Below are 22,857 nucleotides of genomic sequence, written 5' to 3' on the forward strand. Positions count from 1 at the left end.
AGACATGCTGTATATTTTTTAAAGTAATGTTTTTATTATCTTAAAAATCAATGTGTTCTCATTATAAATATATTTTGGAAAATACAGTGAAACATGAAGAATAAAATAAAACAAGCCTTAATTCCGTCATCAATAGATAACTACTGCTAACATCTATTTCTTCCAGTTTTTCTAATGTCTATATGTTTTTATACAGTTTTCATGCTGAATTTTGAAGTCTTCAAAGTACATTTCTGCTTCCATTTATAAATGTTAAAAGTCTATCCTTGTTAATATTACAAACATACTTATTAGAAAGTACTCTATTATTAGAAACCACAAGGCGTGTTTGGATATAGGGGTAGAAGGTCATTTTGAACATACCCACTCAGGATTGGTATTGGACTCCTCTACTAACGCCACTTTTGTGTCCCGTTATACTGGATGTATATCACACAGGAGATCACACTCCAGGCTGAGGATCTTCCAGGACTTCACCCGCTAAGTCTTCACGCCTTGGCCTTTGACAAATATTTGAGCATCGAATGGGCTTCTCAGGGGCCTCTCTGGCAGCCTAAGTGGGCCATGGTGCATGATCCCAGGCGAGCGAGAGGACGGTCAGGGTCGGGGACCTGCAAGGGGCAAAACGGACGCTAGGCAGGTCTGAAGTCTGAACGAGTGGCAACCTTGTTTTTTCTTATTTTACTTTTCGGTGGTTCCACGAACAATCGGGATCACCCCTCGGCACGCCGGGTTCCCAATCGGGGGTGGGCCTGATGAGAGGCTGGTGGGCGTGTTCCCGCCCGAGGCCCTCGTTGGCCGGCAGGGAGGCTGGGAGGCCCTCCCCGCGCCCAGCTGCGAGTATAAAGAGGCAGGCTGCGGACTCCCAGCAGCTCCCGGCTACGCAGCGGGAAGGCTCGCCTCGTCGGTCTGCAACCGTGTCGACCACCTATCTGGACACCACAAAGATGCCACCCGTTGGGGGCAAAAAGGCCAAGAAGGTGAGTCTCCAGGAGACCCGAGGGCGCTCTCCTTCCCCTCCTACCTGCTCTGTACCCCAGCCTCTGGGAGCGCAGAGGGGCCCTCGGACACGGCCTGGCACCCAGCATCCGCCTACTTCCTCCTCCTCCCTTAGCCTCAGACCAGAATGTGCTTCCAGAACTTCTCCAGCAGGACCCCAACGCGCCTCTGAGCCTCCCCACACCTGCCCCACGTTCAGAGCACGCCTCCAGAGCGCCTCTCTCTCCCCTCCATCCCCAGCCCCGTTTGGACCAGAGTGCGCCCCGGATCTTTGTGATCCTTGACTCTCAGACCCAAAGGCACCCTCTGAGCCGTCCCCGACGGCTGGGTGTCCCCACAGCTCCGAGCCTCCCCACACCTTCTGAATCTGGCACCCCAAAGCCAGAAAACTCCCCAGAGATACTGCTCCTAGCCCCGCAGGGGCGATATCCCGTCCCCACCAGGCCCCGCAGTGCGCCTCGGGTGCTCCACATCTGTGTCGGCGGCCGCCACCAGCGCACTGTGCACCTGCGCGCCCAGAGCAGCGAGGAGAGGGCAGCGCCGCTCTGACATTTCCAGCCTGGACCGGCACTGCGGGTGTCCAGGCCGACTCCCCGCCAGGTTCTCGCTGCACCCAAGGCCCAGGCGGTGTTTGGGCAGTTGCAGATTTTCACAGGCAATTTCATGCCCGTGATAACAGAAAAATGCACCACGTAAGCCTCGAAAACATGGTTTAAAGAAAAAATGAGGACTGGGCGCTGTGGCTCACGCCTGTAATCCCAGCACTTTGGGAGGCAGAGGCGGGCGGATCACCTGAGGTCAGGAGTTCGAGACTAGCCTGGCCAACATGATGAAAACCTGTCTCTACTAAAAATACAAAAATTAGCCTGGCGTGGTGGCACACGCCTGTAACCCCAGCTACCAGGAAGGCTGAGGCAGGAGAATTGCTTGAGCCGGGGAGGCGGAGGTTGCAGTGAGCCGAGATCACACCACTGCACTCCAGCCTGGGTGACAGAGAGAGACTTCGTCTCAAAAAAGAAAAAGAAAAAAAAAAAAAAAAAAAAAGAAAAAATGGGCAGAGTGGCGGTAAGATATTGAGGAAGGGCTGCTGATGAGATTTGTAAAACCCAATTCCAGCTCCAGATTAACAAGTCCATCTCTTCGCTTTCCCAGTGGCCTGTCAGGAGGAGCATTTTCAGTGCAGAGGGTAGGCCTTCTTCTAATTTGGGGAAAGGATGGATAGATGGACTGACTGCTGCAGAATGAGACTGGAGGGTCGGAAGAGAGGAGAATGGAGGGAGGAGGGAATAAACTTGACCTTTTGGTATCAAAATGCTCAGTCCCAGGCCTGATGTGACAGAGGCCCCTGGAAAATGGTAGGGAGGTAGATGGGGCCAGGCCAACTATATCCTCTGGGCTGTAAGAAAGGTCCAACTCTCATCCCAGTGCCTGCCCCACTGGAGAACCAGCCGAGGTGTGCCCAGTTTCTAAAGGGTTGGCCTCCCAAATAAAAAAGACCTCTACACAAGGAAGAAGGTCAGTTCAATTACATATTCTAAATACAGCACCATCAATGCATGTTGATGGCATGAGTGGGTGTCGAAGTGGCAAAGGACTATAGGCTCTCACCAGTCCAAGGAGGGTGAGAATTTCGCCATTTCCTAAATGTACTAAATGAATATCCGTGGCGCCTTGGAAGGATGATTCCTATAGATATAGATAAATATTTTTTGTTGGTCTCCATTCTCATAGTCATGTATTCTAACTTACTCCCCAAACTCAAATGCAGAAAATCTAACATTTTAAAGAATTATCTTTATAGAATTATCTAAGCAACAGATGGACATAAGATGGAAAAAATGGTTTCCTCAGTAATCTGTTTGCGTGCATATGTCAGTGTTAAAACAATATATAGACAATAACATGTCCTCACATTTGAGTTTAAAATTTAAATACATGTTACAAAGCTAGCACATGTTCAACTAGGGAAAGCACAAAGTACAGCGCCTGTTAAATTCTGGTGTATATTCTGCTAGTTTGTCGTTGAGGCAAATATGTACTTTTTAAACAAAAATGGGCTTATATTACACATACTGTTTTGTAATCCTTTTTCACAAAACAGTATTTTTTTCATAGCACATTCCACTTTTTAAAAAATCTGTTTAGCTTGGGAACAGAAAATCCTAAAGTCTGGATAATTTTAAAATGCAATCGAATGTAAGAGAGAGTATTTCCAGAGGTAATCACTCAGCAAGCGCATGAACAGCATAGTAATTGAATCACCACTGCCCACCCTGCCAACCAACATCAGATCCTTAGCTACACTGTACATTAAAATGTTGTGATACTGAAGTCTGAAAACACACACGTGCTCAATGAGAGCTGCTAACTGCCCAAATGTCATCAATTATTTTACCCAAATGAAAGTTAGTAGCAAGTCATATCTCATCTAAGTGACCCTTGTTTATGTTTTTTATATAACTGTACTGGAGGTAATATATGTTAATTAGGTCATAATCAAGTTGTAGTTTTCAGATGTGACATTTAGACACATTGCGATCATGACAAATATTTGGATTTCAAAATGACATGTGAACCATTTATATTTTTGTAGTGCTTTGTTATCTTATGGACTTCCATAAGATAACATGGCTTCAACATTATGCCTTGAAAATGTTTTGATCTGAAAGGTATATTAGGGAACATACAGCATAATCTACCACTTTGCTGCTCTCAGGTGAAACGTCCATTGTTTCCTGTCTCTGAGCACCAGCTGTCCAAATGGCATGGGAAGGAGCAGTGGAGGGGAAGAGGATGGAAATGAGGGAGGCTCTAAGCAGGTGGCAAGGAATTGGGATGCAAATCTTGTGACTGTCTCGCACAGATTTCTGGAATGCTTGTTATGTCAGCTTCTGTTTTATCCACTGTTATTGGTAGTAAATGGAACACACTGGATAAATACATCCCAAGTTATTCCTTTATACGTTTTTTTTTCAGGGCTGTCCCACCACCCCCAATCCCATTTAAAATCAAATCTAGATATTATTTAAGCATGAAAGAGTCAGGAAGCCCTATGCTCCCCATCTGGAAGACCGTATGTAAATTACTCAGGGACTCTGGGTCTTAATTCCTCATTTGTGAAATCAGAGAGAGATCTCAATTGAATTGAGTATCTTTTATTCTTAAAGTCTATGATTATTTGAAATTACAAAAAACTATTAAACTAGAGAATTGCTTTGAAATTCAGAAAGCCCTTTCAAAATACTTAATTCCAAATTTATCTGTAGAACAACACCAAGGTGATTATTGCACAGTATTGTAAATAGAGTTAAGTCTGGAGATGGGGCTGGAACTCATTTAACAAATACTTTCTTTAGATGTCTCTTCCTTGTTCTCATCATAGAGTACAGAATGTGCACACTCATAACCTGGACTGGAGAGCATAGCTACTGTTGTGGAAACTGAATTTTAACACCAAAGACAGAAGTCTTTGAGTGATTGGCCACCTTTTCAGTCTTAAATGAAAATGGATTAATAGCATTCCTGGACACTGTGGCATGAGCCTGTAGTTTCAGCTGTTGGGGAGGGTGAGACTGGAGCATCTTCTGAGCCCAGGAGTTCAAGTTTATCTGGGCACATAGTGAGAACCTGTCTTTACGAAAGAATAGCATTCTATGCCACTTTAATGTCTTTAACAATTTTAACCCTCTCTTTAGTTTGTTGATAGAGAATCTGTGCTTAAGTGCAGATTTGAGGCTTTACAACAAAATCTTTTCATTTAATCCCTCAGCAGATAGTTCTTCAAACACACCTCCCATAGTATTCTTCAAATAGTCTTTAACTTGTTCTGAAAGACCCCCAGCACATACAAAGGAATACACAATATTATTACATGAGCGTTCTTGTTGTTTGTCTTATAGATAATGATAAATGTATGTATAAAATATACACTTTTCTCTGAAAATTCTAAAATAATCACACCTCTCTAAGAATATGTTAGCAAAAATAGAAAATTCTCCTAAAAACTCAAGTAACTTCTTTTCCTCTCTTATCTGTAATTGTAGGGCATCCTAGAACGTTTAAATGCTGGAGAGATTGTGATTGGAGATGGAGGGTTTGTCTTTGCACTGGAGAAGAGGGGCTACGTAAAGGCAGGACCCTGGACTCCTGAAGCTGCTGTGGAGCACCCAGAAGCAGGTTGGTGCAGAGCTCTGCTGTAAGTTCTCATAAAGGAGCTGGTTGTGGTGTCTCATGCCTGTAATTCCAGCAACTCAGGAGGCTAAGGCAGGAGGACTACTTGAGCCTAGGGGTTCAAGACCAGCCTGGGTACATAGGGAGACCCAGTCTCTCAAAAGTTTTTAAAAAAATTAGCTGGCATGGTGGTGCACACCTGTAGTCCCAGCTACTCAGGAGGCTGAGGCAAAAGAATTGCTTGAACCCAGGAGGAGGAGGTTGAAGTGAGCCAAGGTCATGCCACTCCACTCCAGCCTGGGCAACAGAGTGAGACTCCATCTCAAAAACAAACAAACAAACAAAAACTTTGCCATTTGGCATTCATCCATGGATCTCTGCTTGGAAATCTTGCTCCAACTTATTTCACCCTGCTACCAGAATTATCTTTCGAAAATAATGTACTAATCACATCATCCAGTTGCTTAAAAACTAAATATTTCCCTGATTCATCAACTCCAGCCATTCAGAGTGCTTGTCATTCTCCCAAATGCTACACCTGTTCCTGCCTATTATATTTGCTCAGGCTGTTCTCTCTATATGGAATTCCCTTCCCCACCTTCTCTGCCTGGCAATAGCATTTAATTCTCCCAAATGCAGCTCAAATGATTCCTCATCTTCGGGACCTCCTTCGACCCCTTGCCCCATGTCCTGGGTAGAAAAGATCTCTTCTTCCTGCATAGCCCAACCATGCAGTGCTGTAGTCAGTTATTTCTGGACAGACTGTGAAGTTCTCCAAAGACACAATAATGGATTGTTCATCCTTGTGTCCGCGGGTGCTATCCATAAATACAGTCAATGAATGATAAAATAAACAGTGAACAAGATGAGCAAATATAGGAATGTGAGCACCCTCTGGCCACCCATTCATGTAGCCTAGCAGGTTTGCAAGAGTTGCCAAGAGACTTCAGATCTCACCTACCCCTAAGATGTGCAAATGTCAAGCAACCAGAAATTTAAGCAGTTATTTTCCTGCTTGTTTATCTGAGAGCCATTTGAAAACACTGTGGGTTAATAAACAGATAGAAATTATACCTTTCCCCGTTCACTCTCCCAGTTCGCCAGCTTCATCGAGAGTTCCTCAGAGCTGGCTCAAACGTCATGCAGACCTTCACCTTCTATGCAAGTGAAGACAAGCTGGAGAACAGGGGAAACTATGTCTTAGAGAAGATATCTGTGAGTAAAACCAGCCATGGGACTTTTAGGAGGATATTGTTGACCTATTGCATCAACAAAGCTACCATAGAGAAGAGAGTTCAGCCTCTCCTGAGTTTCGTTTTATTTCTGATAATTTAAAAATGAGAGGTTGAATAACAGCCTTAGGTTTTGTCTAGCTGGAATCCCCAAAATGAAGAAAAGGGCATTTAGCGAAGCAGATGAAAGAAGAGGTATTTAATGATGAATAATTCTTCCAGTCTCTTGACTAAGTTGCTGAATAAATTGTGCATCCTTACAAATTCTTTCATCCTTAATGCTTTTAAATATAGTATGGCATAGAGGAAAGATCTAGGCATAAGGAATCAGTCAGCCTGGAATAGTGCCTGACCCAGCCACATCTGCTTTGTGATGTTGGACCAAAAAACCCCTTTACCTCATCAAGGCTGAAGTTTCCAAAATTCCATGAGTGTACAGGGCTGGGTTTGGGAACTTTTCTTTTGTTGAGCATAACAAACAACTTTTCTAAATAATTAGAAAAGTTGGTGGCTGGTGCAGTGGCTCATGCCTGTAATTCCATCACTTTGGGAGGCCAAGGTGGGTAAATCACGAGGTCGGGAGTTCGAGACCAGCCTGGCCAATATGGTTAAACTCCGTCTCTACTAAAAATACAAAAATTAGCTGGGCATGGTGGCATGCACCTTTAGTGCCAGCTACTCGGGAGGCTGAGGCAGAAGAATCCCTTGAACCCAGGAGGTGGAGGTTGCAGTGAGCCAAGATTACGTCACTGCACTCCTAGCCTGGGTGACAGAACGAGACTCTGTCTCACAAAAAAAAATAAAAAGAAAAAAAGAAAAGACCTTATTAGTTGTGCATTTATCTGTTAATTGAGAACATACATACTGACAAAAATGTTCTTAATTCTATAGTTATTTAAATTTAATTTTAATCTTATTAATCATAAAAGCAAATCATCATCACCACCACTACTATTTGCTAGGGACTCTCCTAAGTGCAGCTTAGGTACTGGAAGAGAGCAGATAACATCCTTTAATGTAAAAACTTTTACCATATCACACATCTTTGGTATAATGTAATGTCCTATATAACATATGTTTATTGTTACTATCACTATTATTAGTGTTATTGTTATTGCCTGCTCAACTTGGTAAAGCTTTGAACTATTCCATAACGGTGATTTTTCTGGAATAAGATACTATTGTAAATATACAACTAAGATGTGAATGTTTGAATAAAAATTTTATTTCGATTTCACATGAAAATTTAGTTGTCTCATACACTCACCCATTTTAGGGGCAGAAAGTCAATGAAGCTGCCTGTGACATTGCCCGACAAGTGGCTGATGAAGGAGACGCTTTGGTAGCAGGAGGTGTGAGTCAGACACCTTCATACCTTAGCTGCAAGAGTGAAACTGAAGTTAAAAAAGTATTTCTGCAACAGCTAGAGGTCTTTATGAAGAAGAATGTGGACTTCTTGATTGCAGAGGTAAAGAAAGATGTGGTCAAAGATAAGACAAATACACCTAGTACATTTTCTCTACCTTTTGCTTTCAAGAGTACTGCATGGGGTTAGATGATAATTGTAACAAATAATAGTAATATTTAGCTTTTAAAATCATTTTCCAATTTAGGGCTTCTACTAAATTTGCTTCAGTTCATCTAATATGGTGTTTTTCAAACTTTTTAATTGCAATTTGCAGTAAGAAATCATCATTCTATTTTATTTTAAAATGCTAATGGGTCACAATTCAGAGTTTGAAAACAGTAATAATGAAATTGTTAAGCAATAGAATAGGTTTTCAAGGCCAGGCGCAGTGGCTCACACCTGTAATCCCAGCCCTTTGGGAGGCTGAGGCGGGAGAATCACAAGGTCAGGAGTTTGAGACCAGCCTGACCAACATGGTGAAATCCCGTCTCTACTAAAAATACAAAAATTAGCTGGGCATGGTGGCGTGTGCCTGTAATCCCGCTACTCGGGAGGCTGAGGCAGGAGAATCGCTTGAACCCAGGAGGCAGAGGTTGCAATGAGCTGAGATCGTGCCACTGCACTCCAGCCTGGGCAACAGAGCGAGACTCCATCTCAAACAACAACAACAACAACAGGAATAGGTTTTCAAATTGTTTTGGGAGAAACGAGATGAAAAGTACTCTATCCTTAACTTCTTTCAGTATTTTGAACATGTTGAAGAAGCTGTGTGGGCAGTTGAAACTTTGATAGCATCTGGCAAACCTGTGGCAGCAACCATGTGCATTGGCCCAGAAGGAGATTTGCACGGCGTACCCCCTGGCGAGTGTGCAGTGCGCCTGGTGAAAGCAGGTGATGATAGATTTCCATCAGTTTGTGATTAGTATGTCTTAAAATAACACACTAGTGCACATCTGTCTAGGAATCAGTGTATACTACGTTTGTTAACATAAAAACTATTAACTTACTTTTGTAAGAATATTGATATTGAATCCCAGAGGAAAAGAAGTTTTAAAAATACACACACACACACACACACACACACACACACAGGCACACACACACACCAAGCTTTTGAAAGGAGGAACTAGACCTAGCTGGAAGTTTAACATCTACAAGTAAGGTCTTTAAACATCAATAACTTTTCTGTTAGTTGCCCTGTTTGCCCAAGTTTTTCATTCTCATAAATTACTAGTATGTTTTTTGCTTTTTGCAACTGGTAGAATAAATCAGAAGATAAAACACTGACCACCCAATATATATGTTTTGTATAATTGTAAACCCATTCCAAATATTGGGTTTCATTTCGTTTAGGAGAAACCCACAGACTGTTTTCAATATCGTGTCTGGCGATTGCCGTGATAAAGCATCTTTGGTCCAAATATAGTTAAGAACATAATGACTATAAAGAAAGTTTTTGAAAAAAATGAAATATCTAAAACGTATTTTGTTCTCACTAAATCAAACTTCACAGCACCAAATTTTACAAGAATACTTTAGGAAGACAATCTCATATAGTTGTGAGTCTGGGGAGGCTGAAATGTAAATGAAAAGCTTGTTGAAATGATGGATAGGCTATTAATCACATTGAGTAGCTGAAGTTAAAGGATTTTTGAAATTTTTTTCCCCAAACTATTAATCCTAGACACAAAATTCCTTCTAGAAAACACATGTCTAAAAACCTTTTTAAACTTTTTTCTAAATTATATTCTGCTGCTGTGCCCAAGAAGTCTAATGAAATTATTAAGCTGGCCTGGTGACAAGGGACATTTATTTACACCTCAAGTAAGCAGCATGGTAAACACAGGTATAATCTAGCAGTTGAAAAATTATTGTGCTTGCAGCATAATGTCAAATATTGAAAGTTTGACTACTAAAATTTGAGGTTAAAAAAATCTCTAATAGTTCTTTTTGAAAAAAGATGGATAGCCAAATGTGCATAAATGACACTTCAACTATACCAGACTCTTCAAAGCACTTTTCACAGAAAGCCCTTCCTGCCTGCCAGTAAACATTCTCACTCAAAGGTATGAGAGGTTTGCGGGGAATGAAGACCCAATGCTATGCTTCTAGTTCATCATTCCAATTAAAAGCTTCCTGCTGGGTGTGGTGGCTCACGCCTGTAATCCTAGCAGTCTGGGAGGCTGTTGGATCACTTGAGCTCAGGAGTTTGAGGCCAGACTGAGCAACATGGCAGAACCCCATATCTATTTTTAAAATACAAAAATTAGCTATACGTGGTGGCACACACCTGTAGTCACAGCAACTTGGGAGGCTAAGGTGGTGGGAGGATTGCTTGATCACTTGAGGTGGAGGCTATAGTGAGCTGAGATCACACCACTGCACTCCAGCCTAGGTGACAGAGTGAGACTCCATCTGGTACATCCCTAAGGCTAACATGTTCTTCCCATTCACAGGAGCATCCATCGTTGGTGTGAACTGCCACTTTGACCCCACAATTAGTTTACAAACAGTGAAACTCATGAAGGAGGGCTTGGAGGCTGCCCGACTGAAAGCTCACCTGATGAGCCAGCCCTTGGCTTACCATACTCCCGACTGCAACAAGCAGGGATTCATCGATCTCCCAGAATTCCCATTTGGTAAGACCAACATTTGATAAATCATCTCAATATCTTCACTTGATATTCATATAAACTCAGGTAAATCTATATCCAGAGATCTTTTGTCATAGTGAAGAGATGGCTTGGTGTCTCCTTATGTCTTGTCCCTGGTTTCTCTCCCTGCAGCCAAAAGCCCTTTGGTATTAGAGAAAAGTAGAAGGAAAAGATGGGCCCGGCTAGTAACAAAGGCCTCTGAACTTAAACATAAAATCTGAGGTGATTCAGCATCTAAATAGACAACCAATGAGCATACTTTTGGGTTGGTGAGCACGCCCTCCCATGGGGGAATCAACAGATATTAGTTCTAGTTCTGGCTCTGTTGCTAAGTCCTGTCACCTTAGGAAAATGTTTGAATTCCTCTAGCCCTCAAATGCCTTATCAGAAAAACAAGGTTAGACCAGTTATCCCTAAGGTCCTTTTCTCCAATTTTGAATATGGCTCAGCTACTCCAGAGTTTCGGGAATGCAGGCAAGATACCATCATCAGGCGACTGTATAACAAGTTTTCATGAAGAGACCAAGCAGACGAAGTGAGGGGATACTTGCAGTCCAGGCAGAGGGAAAAAGTTTCCTAGCATGTTTGGGAAGAGGGGGTAGGTTGACCTCAAAAATTAAGCCAGAGTGGTCAGCAGAGGCAGAGCATGCCCAGCATCCATTTCCTTCTAAGGTCTTTACATGTTATCCTATATCCTGTAGGGACCCTTAGACAAGTAAGATACGATAAAATACAATCACTCCAGAGCAACCACAAAGGAAGAACAGCAAGGCATTTGTGTTACTTGCTGCTGTATAACACATTAAACTAATGCAAAATGTAGTGGCTTAAAAAAAACTACTTCTTACCTCAGTTTCTCCCAGTCAAGAATTCAGGGATAACATCACTAGGTGGTTTTGGTTCACGGTCTCCTAAGAGGTTGCAGTCCACATATTGGCCAGGGCTGTTGTCATCTGAAGGCCTGATGGGAGCTGGAGGATCTACTTCCAAGCTCGCTTAGTTGGCTTTGGGAGTCAATGTCAGTTTCTTGCTGTCTGTTGACTGGAGGCCTCAGTTCCTTAGCTCATGGGCCTTCCCACTGTGAGGCTTGAAAACATGCTTGAAACATGTGATATTTGCAACATGGCAGCTGGCTTTCCCCAGGGTTCTTTCTTGTTCCCCAAGAAAGAACAAGGCAGAAACATGTTTTTACAGCCTAGCCTCTAAGGTGACATGTCAGTCCTTCTGCCATATTCCATGGATCTCACAGACCAGTCCTGTTATAATGCAAGAGGGGACTGTACGAGGGTAAGAACATCCAAGGGCAGGGGTCATCTGGAACCCTCCTGAAGGCTGGATACCACAGCATGTAAAAGTGAACATATAAACACAAAGTAGCAAAGTTTTTCTTAAATGTAAGAATTGAATATTGGAAATAACTCATTTATTGAAAATTATATACTTATAGCTACTTACCTTGAATTTTGATGAAAAGATTATATAATGCTTAATGGCATAATGCCACTTATTACAGGACTGGAACCCAGAGTTGCCACCAGATGGGATATTCAAAAATACGCCAGAGAGGCCTACAACCTGGGGGTTAGGTACATCGGCGGCTGCTGCGGATTTGAGCCCTACCACATCAGGGCAATTGCAGAGGAGCTGGCCCCAGAAAGGGGCTTTTTGCCACAGGCTTCAGAAAAACATGGCAGCTGGGGAAGTGGTTTGGACATGCATACCAAACCCTGGGTTAGAGCAAGGTAAGTATCTTTTTTCTAACCCAAACTAATTTAGATTATGAATATGGTCAAGTGAGGCCATTTAGAAGAGAGCAGCGAATTTGTTGTGTGATGATGAAGAATCAGTCATCCCCAAATTCTCTCCCACAGATGTTTATAAAGCATCCTTATTAGGTGATTTCTGAAGATTGCTTTAAGAATGTAGAATGTATTTGGCCTGATTTTGGATTTTGAAAAGAAAAAGAACTAAAAAAAGTTTTTAAAAAGAATATAGGCTGAGTGCGGTGGCTCACGGCTATAATCCCAGCACTTTGGGAGGCCAAGGTAGGCAGATCACTTGATCTCAGGAGTTCGAGACCAGCCTGGACAACATGGCAAAGCTCCATCTCTACTAAAAATACAAAAAAAATTTAGCCGGGCATGGTGGTACATGAGTGTAATCCTAGCTACTTGGGAGGCTGAGGCATAAGAATCACTTGAACCCGGGAGGCAGAGGTTGCAGTGAGCCAAGATGCTATTGCACTCCAGTCTGGGCAACAGAATGAGATTCTGTCTCAAAAAAAAAAAAAAAAAAAAAGGAAATAAATGTAAGTGGCAATAAAATGTGATTTCATGCTCTAGTAAAGCACCATTAATGTGGTACACAATAATCTTAAGTTGCATTGATTTTTAAGAGTTAAGGATAACTTAAGTATCGCTAATACTAATTGTTCTGTATCAAGCATGATTTTCAGAGCTGGGAATACGGTGGTAAATAAGACAGGCCAGTCTTTGCCCTCAGAGTTTACATTCCAATGGGGAAGATTAATAATACACTAGTAAAAAAAAATTTATGTCAGGCACTAGGCAGGGCAGTAGGAATATAGAAATGAAAGCCATGGTCCCTGGCTTAGAGTCTCACAGTCTACTGGGTAAACGAATATAAAAGGCAATGTATTATACCGTGGTGGCTCCTTTAGTAGATGTATGGATAGACAAGTAACAAGAGAAGACAGTGACTATCTCTGCCTAACAGAAAGATATTCTAAAAGAAGGTTTTGGGGCTGGATTTTGAAGGCTAAATAGGCTTCTACCAGACAGAGATCTAGGAAGCAGGTGGAGGACGGGTAGTCCAAGCAGAAGGAGCAGTTCCACTCTGTTCAGCACCCACTGATGGAGCACAACTATCTGTCAGATGCTGTTGTGAATGCTGAGGTAGCAAGCTAACAAGGAGCTAGCAATCTAGCAGGCAGAATGATAAACAGGTAATGTCCGACGAGTATAGTAAGTCCAAGGATGAAGATGTGCATAGGTGTGCAGGGTCTGAGCTAATGTCCCATGGGGCAAAAGACAGAGGGAGGGTGAATGAAAGATTTCTAAGAAAGCTGATGCCTGAGTTGAATTTTGAGAGAAAGGAATTACATTGCCAGAGGAACAGCCTGCTGTTCCTGCCAGAGGAAAGCACTGAGAAGTGGAAAGAGAATGACACATTGAGAAAGTAGAAGTTTGAGAATAGCAGAGACAGAATTTGGTGGAAGACACCTCCCAGGAGAAGGAGGCAGCCTCTTTATTCATGCTCATGAGTTATGTAGGACCCCATCCCAAAGGCAAAGAGGAGCCTGGGGTGAGGGTTGGGAGGTGTCTCAGGTAGCCGGGGGGAAGTTTAGATTAGCAAGTTAGCAAATTGTAATCGCCTTGTGAGAAAGCCTTGCTAGGAGGGATAGCAGACAGGTTGAGGCCCAAGCTAAAAGGGAACAAAGGAAATAGAAGGGCAGAAGTGGAGCCTGCAGAGTGAGGTGCAGAAGTTACCCAGGGTTTGGAGAAGAACAACCAAGCTGGACTCAGCAGGCTCATGAGGATATGAGGCGGGAGAGGTAGTATAAGTGGGACAGACAGTACTACTATCCCAGATTATCCCTGTGCACATATTAAAATAAGAAATTCAAGCTGGGCATGGTGGCTCATGCCTGTAATCCCAGCACTTTGGGAAGCTGAGGTAGGCCAATCACTTGAGCTCAGGAGTTCGAGACCAGCCTGGGCAACATGGTGAAACCCCGTCACTACAAAAAATACAAAAATTATCTGGGTATGGTGGCCTAGGCCTGTAATCCCAGTTATTCAAGAGGCTGAGGCAGGAGAATCGTTTGAACCTGGGAGGTGGAGGCCAAGATCGCACTGTTACACTCCAGCCAGGGTGATAGAGTGAGATCCTGTCTCAAAAAAGAAATTCAAAGTCATTTTAGACTTACAGATCGAGGTGGGGTGCAGATTTTTTAGTCCAGATTAATGTATGTTTTAATGGATACACTCTAAGAATCCAAAGATGGCTCTCTCAATGTGCATTCATGACAGAACAAAAAAATCGTATCAGTTTTTGCATCAAAAGGCAACTTCTAGGACAAAAACTGTTGTTAATGAGGCAGATGCCTCTGGAGGAATCACTGTAAAAAGCCATCCAGCAGAACAGATCGTAGAGGACCTGCCTCCCAGTTCCTCAACTGCTTCTGATGTTTCTTCTCATCTACAAAAGTAAAGTACGGTGTAGAGTAACCTTTAATCAAAACACAGCGTTGCAGGTGGAGACAAAGCCTGCCACTGTTGGTCATTCAGCAGCTGATACAGGTATTCTAGTGATGCCACCGGGCTGCTTCATTGCCCTGAGCACATGGTTGTTTCACTGTGTTAATGGTATGTGATACTCTTCCTGTTAAGTACTAATGTGTGGATAAGTGTAAGCAAATGATGGCTTATCAGTAGCATATAAATTCAGAGTCAGGAATGATGGTGAAGCCAAACAACCACAGATTGTCCACACAGGTGGCTGAGCGTGACACCTTTGCTTTTTAATGTCTGATAGGCGACTTTGTGTGCTGCACAACATTATTTAAAATATCATATATTTTTTAATGGTTCCATGACATAAAGACCAACGCTAGGGGAGGAGTCTGATGTGGTGTGTTCTGTTCACACAGGGCCAGGAAGGAATACTGGGAGAATCTTCGTATAGCCTCAGGCCGGCCATACAACCCTTCAATGTCAAAGCCAGATGGCTGGGGAGTGACCAAAGGAACAGCCGAGCTGATGCAGCAGAAAGAAGCCACGACTGAGCAGCAGCTGAAAGAGCTTTTTGAAAAACAAAAATTCAAATCACAGTAGCCTCAATGGAAGCTATTTTTGGTGAATTTCTAGGTGTTTGGGCCACAGTTCCTACAAATACAGAAAAGAGAGTTAAAAAGTAGTGCTTTTGTGAATGCCATCCTACACATATTATTGGTATTACCTGAACAAAACAGAATTACAAATAGCACTTGACGATTTTAAAGTATGTTTTAGAAAAAATGTACTAAGTCAATCTTGAACAGGTTCACAGCACCCACCCTGTGTAAGGTGTTGTGGAAATCTCTGCAGCACAGGAAAAGTAATTCAGATGTTAATCCCACTTGAAGAAGTTGGTAGGCTAGCAAAGAGGATGAGACATGCACCGTCATAAATGACTCAGCGACCAGCCAGGGACAGATAAAGTGCTATGGAAAGGGGCTTTCAAGCTGTTTTGAAAATGGCCCTTAGTAAGAAACACAATTTATATAATGACCCAGCAAAACACATCGCATCTTCCTGTCAAAATTAAATGTGTGATCCATCCTAGTATTTTCTGTTTCATTCTATTCCATTTACAAAACATGCTAGTTGAGACCTTTCAAATGGATTTTTATGATCACTCCTGGGTTTGGATCCACAGTTTGAAAAACATTGTTACAGGACACTTCAGATTGGGAGATCATCCTGTTTAAGTTTATTCTTGAAAGTAGGTCAGTCATATGAGACCCGATCAATAAGTATCCAATACCCAGAGTCCTGCTGCCAGAGTTCCCGAGTTCTTCTGTTTCCTCACCCTCTTTTCTACCAGTAAAAGACATAGACCACTGGGGAGGAGGAAGGAGAGATGGATATTTCTGTCCTCTCCATCCTGGTCAACACTGGATCCACCTAGTGCCTCTGGGCCATCAGGCTGAGCAGAGTGAGCTTGTGTTAGTTGGTAGCTTTTAAAAAATAATATTAAAAAAAAGTAGAGATTCTCCAAACTCTAGCCTGGTTTCCTAGATTGAGAACTATGATATTTTTCTCTGATAATTGAATATCTACTCTCTAAAGACACAAGACTATTAGAAGAAACATGGCTACCCTCAGTGTGTATTAGAAAAGAGGTGATGCTGCTTTCTAAACATTCTTGAATTGTTGGAGCTGTTCTGAAATTGTAATTCTTTTCAGCTATTAAAAAGAAGAGCAGTGAGACTTTATTGTTTGTATTTTATTCTTATCCTGGTTCTACAATTTGCTAAGTCTTATATGAAATCTCTATACCTCAATTTCTTCACCTATTTAAAAGAAAAACCGACTTCACAAGTATGCTGGAATTTTAAAGGAGCAGGCGGCAGTATTTAAAAGGAAAAGAGGCCTACTGGGTCTTTCTGGAGAGCCAGTCAGGGAATTCTAGAAAACAAAACTAGGCCAGGAGGGGTGGCTCACGCTTGTAATCCCAGCGCCCTGGGAGGCGGGCAGATTACTTGAGGTTAGGAGTCCAAGACCAGTTTGGCCAACATGTTGAAACCCTGTCTCTACTAAAAATACAAAAATTAGTTGGGTGTGGTGGCTCGCGCCTGTTGTCCCAGCTGCTCAGGAGCATGAAAATCGATTGAACCTGGGAGGCAGAGGCGGAGGCTGCAGTGAGTCGAGATTGCATCACTGCACTCCAGCCTGGGAGACAAAACGAGACTCTGTCAAATAAATGAATAAATGAATAAAAGGAAAGGCAAAGAAATTTCCAGAATTTTCTAAGACTTAATAATCCACCCCAATCCCCCAATGCACAGAAACAGAGCCAAAGCACCACAACTTTCAGAGGCTGCATATGGCTGAAATGAAACAAGAGTGAACTCCACCAGCACTTTGGGAGGCCGAGGCGGGTGGATCACGAGGTCGAGAGATCGAGACCATCCTGGTCAACATTGTGAAACCCCGTCTCTATTAATACAAAAAAATTAGCTGGGCACGGTGGCGCGTGCCTGTAATCCCAGCTACTCAGGAGGCTGAGGCAGGAGAATTGCCTGAACCCAGGAGGCAGAGGTTGCGGTGAGCCGAGATCGCGCCATTGCACTCCAGCCTGGGTAACAAGAGCGAGACTCCGTCTCAAAAAAAAAAAAAAAAAAAAAAAAAAAAAAAAAAAAAAAGAGTGAACTCCACTTATTTTTTTCCTTGGGAAAGTTGTTATCTACCATTTATCTTATAATATCAAACCAAGTTCAGTATTTAAAACTTTCACTCAGCTGGGTGCAGTGGCTCACACCTGTAATCCCAGCACTTTGGGAGGCTAAAGTGGGCAGATCATGAGGTCAAGAGACCCAGACCATCCTGGCCAACATGGTGAAACTCCGTCTCTACTAAAAACACGAAAATAAGCTGGGCATGGTGGCACGCACCTGTAGTCCCACCTACTTGGGAGACTGAGGCAGGAGAATTGCTTGAACCCGGGAGGTAGAGTTTGCAGCGAGCCAATATTGCACCACTGCACTCCAGCCTGGTGACAGAGCAAGACTCCATCTCAAAACAAACAAAAAACAAAAAACTTTCACTCACAGATGATATTTTATTGGACTTGCTGTTCTATAACTGGGCAAAATGCATGTACCTTTAATATTCTTTCCAGAGTTTTATTGCCACCAAAATATTATAACCTTTAATCATTTTTATATCCATTGATTTTTTCAAATATTTCCCTGAAAAAGAGCTATGTTGAAGATACTGTTGAATTAAATTACATATCAACACTGCCTCCTAGTGGTATAATTCATGTTTTGAAATAGTTTTTAAAAATTCAGTCCCTCCTCCAAGCACATGCATTTTATTTCCAGAAATCTTGTTCATTAAGAGAGAACGCTCATTTAATACCTAAGAGTTTATTTATGTTAAATAGACGTTTCTCACTGGTAATTATTTTTTATGGACTCCAAGCCAGAGGGACCTTAGAGATCAAAAGTCCAAACTATCCTTTTAAGGATAAGATTACCAAGGCAGGATGCAAAGTCAGGAGGAACTTCTTGCTAGTCCAAGGCTGCCAAGAAAGATAGCTTTAGCTCAGCCTCTTGTATAAAGGGACTTGGGGGTCAGTACCAGCACAGATGGTCCACAAAACTAAGGAGTCATCTTCCAGCCAGGAATAAAATAAAGGTCTCTGGCATTACTCGGAGTACACGTAAACTCACTAAATAAAGAGTTTGCAATTTATACCCTGACACTTAACACACTGTAGCAAAATAAGACAGCCAAGCCAACGCAGACCCTTAACGGAGACTGAAACTAGACAGGAATGGATCAAAAGCGTCGCTTTCCAACTTCTCCAGATGGGGGCAGTAGGTTGCCAGCAGAAAGTGGATGAGTAGCCTTATTTAGTTTGAACTTAAATTTCATCAGGCTAAGCCGTAACTAGGAGACGACAGAAATGTCTCTAGCCCTCTTTTTTGTTTTGGTCAGTTTTTTCCTAAGACATGTGGATCTTTGAATCACATCCAGGACAACGCACCCATCAAAAGGCTTTAACAAGTTTGAGTCAGGAATAAAAAAAGGAAAGAAGGAAGGGAAGGAGGGAGGAAGGAGGGAGGAAGGGAGGAAGGAGGGAGGGAGGAAGGAGGGAGGGAGGAAGGAAAAAAGGAAGGAAGGAAAGAGGAAGAAAGGAAGGGAGGGAAGAAGGAAGGGAGGGAGGGAGAGCAGGCAGGCAGGCAAGCTTTATGCATCTCCAACTAGATCCCCATTTTCCCCAGAAACCTTTTTTTCCAGCTTTGAGTACACTGAGGGGCTTGAGGGCATTACAAACTGTTCTCCCAAATAGCCTCCCTGTTAGTCAACAACATCCACTCAGTCAGTCTGAAACCTCCCATATGTTACCTGCCGGCTCAAGGACGCTGGCTCTTAGACAACAAAGGAGGAAGAAGTCAATTTCAAGAGAGAAAAATGGGCCTTATGAATGGCTTCAGGAATAGTATGCCTGGTGGGATGTTATACAACAGAATAAGAGATCACAAGGTATAGTATTTCCAAACATCTTCAGGAAGGAATATTTAGTGTTTGAACAGAAAATGACAAAAGGCAGGCAAATGCAAAGAGTTCTCACAAATGGTAACAGGAAGGGTAGGATCCTTTGGTAAAACTGGTGATAGCTCACGCCTGTAATCCCAGCACTTTGGGAGGCCGAGGCGGGTGGATCACAAGGTCAAGAGATCGAGACCATCCTGGTCAACATGGTGAAACCCCGTCTCTACTAAAAATACAAAAAATTAGCTGGGCACAGTGGTGCGTGCCTGTAATCCCAGCTACTCAGGAGGCTGAGGCAGGAGAATTGCTTGAACCCAGGAGGCGGAGGTTGCGGTGAGCCGAGATTGCGCCATTGCACTCCAGCCTGGGTAACAAGAACGAAACTCCGTCTCAAAAAAAAAAAAAAAAAAAAAACTGGTGAGAGTGTGGCGAGAGAAAGGAATGACCAGAAAATGCTTCCTGTTTTCAAGCAGCTGGAGGCATTCTGTTGGCATTGGATAGATAAAAATTAAGACGATGGAAAGAGAGAGACAGATGTCATCATTTGTGCTGCTGTGAGTTACAGGAATAATGCCAAATAAGTCATGTACAGCAAAACAGTAAAAACAGGTTGATTTACATGCCATGAAATCAAATGCATGATCATTTAACTTGTGGTTAGATGTTTACATTTAAATTTATGAAAGTTTCCAGACCTTTGGGAGGCTGAGGCAGGTAGATCACTTGAGGTCAGGAGTTCAAGACTAGCCTGGCCAACATGGTGAAACCCCATCTCTACTAAAAATGCAAAAATTAACCGGGCGTAGTGGCAGGTGCCTGTAATCCCAGCTACTCAGGAGGCTGAGGCAGGAGAATTACTTGAATTTAGGGGGCAGAGGTTGCAGTGAGCTGAGATCGCACAATTGCACTCCAGCTTGGGCAACAATAAAAGCAAAACTCCATCTCAAAAAAATAAATAAAAATAAAAATAAATTTATGGAAGTTTCCTATGTAAATTATTAACATGAAATGTATTAAAGGAAACATTAAAAATAAGTGTATTTTTAATAAAAAGATATTTCCTGCCAGCACAGTGGCACGTGCCTATAGTCCCAGCTACTCGGGAGGCTGAGGTAGAGGGATCACTTAAGCCCAGGAGTTCTGGGCTGCAGTGCGCTATGCTGATCAGGTGTCCTCACTAAGTTCAGCATCAATATGGTGACCTCCCGGGAGCGGGGCACCACAGGTTGCCTAAGGAGGGGTGAACTGGCCCAGGTCGGAAACGGAGCAGGTCAAAACTCCCTTGCTGATCAGTAGTGGGATCACATCTGTGAATAGCCACTACACTCCAGCCTGGGCAACATAGTGAGACCCCGTCTCTTAAAATAAATAAATAAATAATTTTTTAAGAAGTGTTTCCGTAAATTCCTGAAATATCTTTAGCAGTCATCACGTTCATGTAAACTGTTAATGTACCATTTGGAAATTATTCCAGTTTGTTCCTTTGGGCAGGTTCGGTAAGACCTCTGCTTGGTCCCATTCTGTGGTTATTTGTTCCAATTTACTACATGGCCTTGAAAGGAATAAGCTGAATATCTTTTTAAATAGTTCAGACTTTTTCTCAAGTCAGCCTCGTCATTTTTCCAATTATTCTGACTTAATGAGATTTTACTGTTCTTTGCAAAGGTTAACATCCCAAGCACCTGAGGTAGCTTATTGGAATTCACCCATGGCTCAAAAACGCTAGTGCTCTGTGAGGAAGACATCAAGAATCAAGAGTTTGGGGTGCAAGTCCTAGCTTTGCCCCACCTGCAAAACATTGGGTAAATCACCCCACTTCTCTGGTCTTCAATTTTCTCAATTATATAGGATGACAAGTTTCTAATGCCTTGCTGGGAAACTTCACAATTGTTTCTGATTTGATGATATAGATAAATAATAGCCTCATGATTGTCAATAAATATTTACTGAGTGCCACTTGGTGGTATGTTTCCAGCAGAATTACTTGTTAATTAATTATTCCCCTGGCTAAACAGAAAGCTGACTAAAACAAATAATGCTGTTCAGAGGGCAAGGAAAATGTTATTACCCTAGACTGAGCCTGGTGCTGAAAAATGAAAATGTCATTCCTCCCCACAGGTACTGTTTTCTAAGGAGATTTGGGTCTATGGTTTTCATATTATGAACTGTTTCTATTTTTAGAGCTCAGAATTCTTTGTAGGTTTGCATAAGGTAAGCATTCTACAAACAATCAAGTGGGTAATTTTTGGTTTAGAGTCCTTCATCTACCTAGGAAGGCAGAGAGCTGGCTTCTCACATTTTGAGAATAAGACAGTGGAATTTGGGAACTAAACATTTCAGGATTTCTTTCTTCCATCAAGCCATTCTCAGCAGCTTGATGACTCCCAGATTTCTCTCAACAGCCTGGACTACTCCCCAGCATTCAGGCATGTAACATCAGCCTGGCGCATAGACCCAAGCCAGTGGTCCTTGCCCCGGACCCTGTGCCTCAGACCCCGAGCCCCTTCCTGTGGCCATTCGGGCAGGTGCCCCAAGTCTAAAGCAGGTATCATATGGGTCCTGGTTGCCAGAGGCACCTTTCTCAAAATTGTTTACATCCTCCTCCAGTGGCTGAGAGTAGCCAGGGCCAGCTATGCCATCTGGGAAGGGAACCCCAAGCCTGGACCAGTCAGCATGAGACTCAGTCCTCATCTGTCTCCTTCTGGGTGTTCATTGACCCTCTACATCCCCTTACCATGTCCCTCACACCCACACCACTCCTGGAGTGACCAAATACCCTAAGAAGCCTCAGGCTCGGCTGGGTGTGGTGGCTCACGCCTATAATCCCAGCACTTTGGGAGGCCAAGGTGGGTGGATCACAAGGTCAGGAGTTCAAGACCAGACTGGCCAAGATGGTGAAACCCCATCTCTACTAAAAATACAAAAAAGTTAGCTGGGTGTGGTAGTGGGCACCTGTAATCCCAGCTACTCAGGAGGCTGACGCAGAGAATTGCTTGAACCTAAGAGGCGGAGGTTGCAGTGAGCCGAGATCATGCCACTGCACTCCAGCCTGGGCGACAGAGTGAAACTGTCTCAAAAAAATAAAAAATAAATAAAAGAAGCCTCAGGCTTTATGTTGGTCCTGGTTCCAGGAGGGGGCCCTGGTGACAGGATGGCTCCTGCTGGCAGAAACTGTTTTATCCCAAGATCTGGTGAGATTAGGCTTCCCAGTATGGTGCTGAAACTCTGATTTTGGGTGACTCACATCAGACACAGGACAAGTTCAGGACCCTTGGCCCTTGCCTTGAGCAGTGAACATAGGCCCTGCATCCTGTAAGGGTAAATATTTTATATCTATATAGATAGATAGATATTTTTTGAAACAGAGTTTTGCTCTGTCACCCAGGCTGGAGTGCAGTAGTGTGGGTTCAAGTGATCCTCCCACCTCAGCTTCTCAAGTAGCTGGGACTACAGGTGCACACAACCAAGCCAGGCTAACGTTTGTATTTTTTGTAGTGATGGGGATTCACCATGTTACCCAAACTAGTCTCAAACTCTGGGCTCACATGATCAGCCCACCTCTGCCTTCAGAAGTGCTGGGATTACAGGCATGAGCCACTGTGCCTGGC

At 43.0% G+C, this 22,857-nt stretch overlaps 1 protein-coding gene across 1 annotated transcript; it reads left to right on the forward strand.

Moving 5' to 3' along the window:
- The first annotated feature begins 870 nt into the window (after positions 1-870).
- BHMT (betaine--homocysteine S-methyltransferase) lies at positions 871-16,456 on the forward strand. The gene is made up of 8 exons (XM_012462098.3): positions 871-980; positions 5,043-5,175; positions 6,266-6,384; positions 7,678-7,869; positions 8,553-8,700; positions 10,266-10,448; positions 11,977-12,205; positions 15,136-16,456. The coding sequence occupies exons 1-8, from the start codon at positions 948-950 to the stop codon at positions 15,317-15,319; spliced, it is 1,221 nt and encodes a 406-aa protein (XP_012317521.2). The 5' UTR covers positions 871-947; the 3' UTR covers positions 15,320-16,456.
- Positions 16,457-22,857: the final 6,401 nt, after the last annotated feature.

This window comes from Aotus nancymaae, unplaced genomic scaffold (assembly GCF_030222135.1).
Source record: "Aotus nancymaae isolate 86718 unplaced genomic scaffold, 86718_ANA_hifiasm-v0.15.2.pri h1tg000014l, whole genome shotgun sequence".
In the NCBI taxonomy this organism is placed as follows: domain Eukaryota; kingdom Metazoa; phylum Chordata; class Mammalia; order Primates; family Aotidae; genus Aotus; species Aotus nancymaae.

Coding starts and splice junctions, on each gene's coding strand:
- BHMT (XM_012462098.3), top strand. CDS start 948: ATGCCACCCGTTGGGGGCAAAAAGGCCAAGAAG. Junction 6,385..7,677: donor ATGTCTTAGAGAAGATATCT/GTGAGTAAAACC, acceptor CACCCATTTTAG/GGGCAGAAAGTCAATGAAGC. Junction 10,449..11,976: donor TCTCCCAGAATTCCCATTTG/GTAAGACCAACA, acceptor CACTTATTACAG/GACTGGAACCCAGAGTTGCC.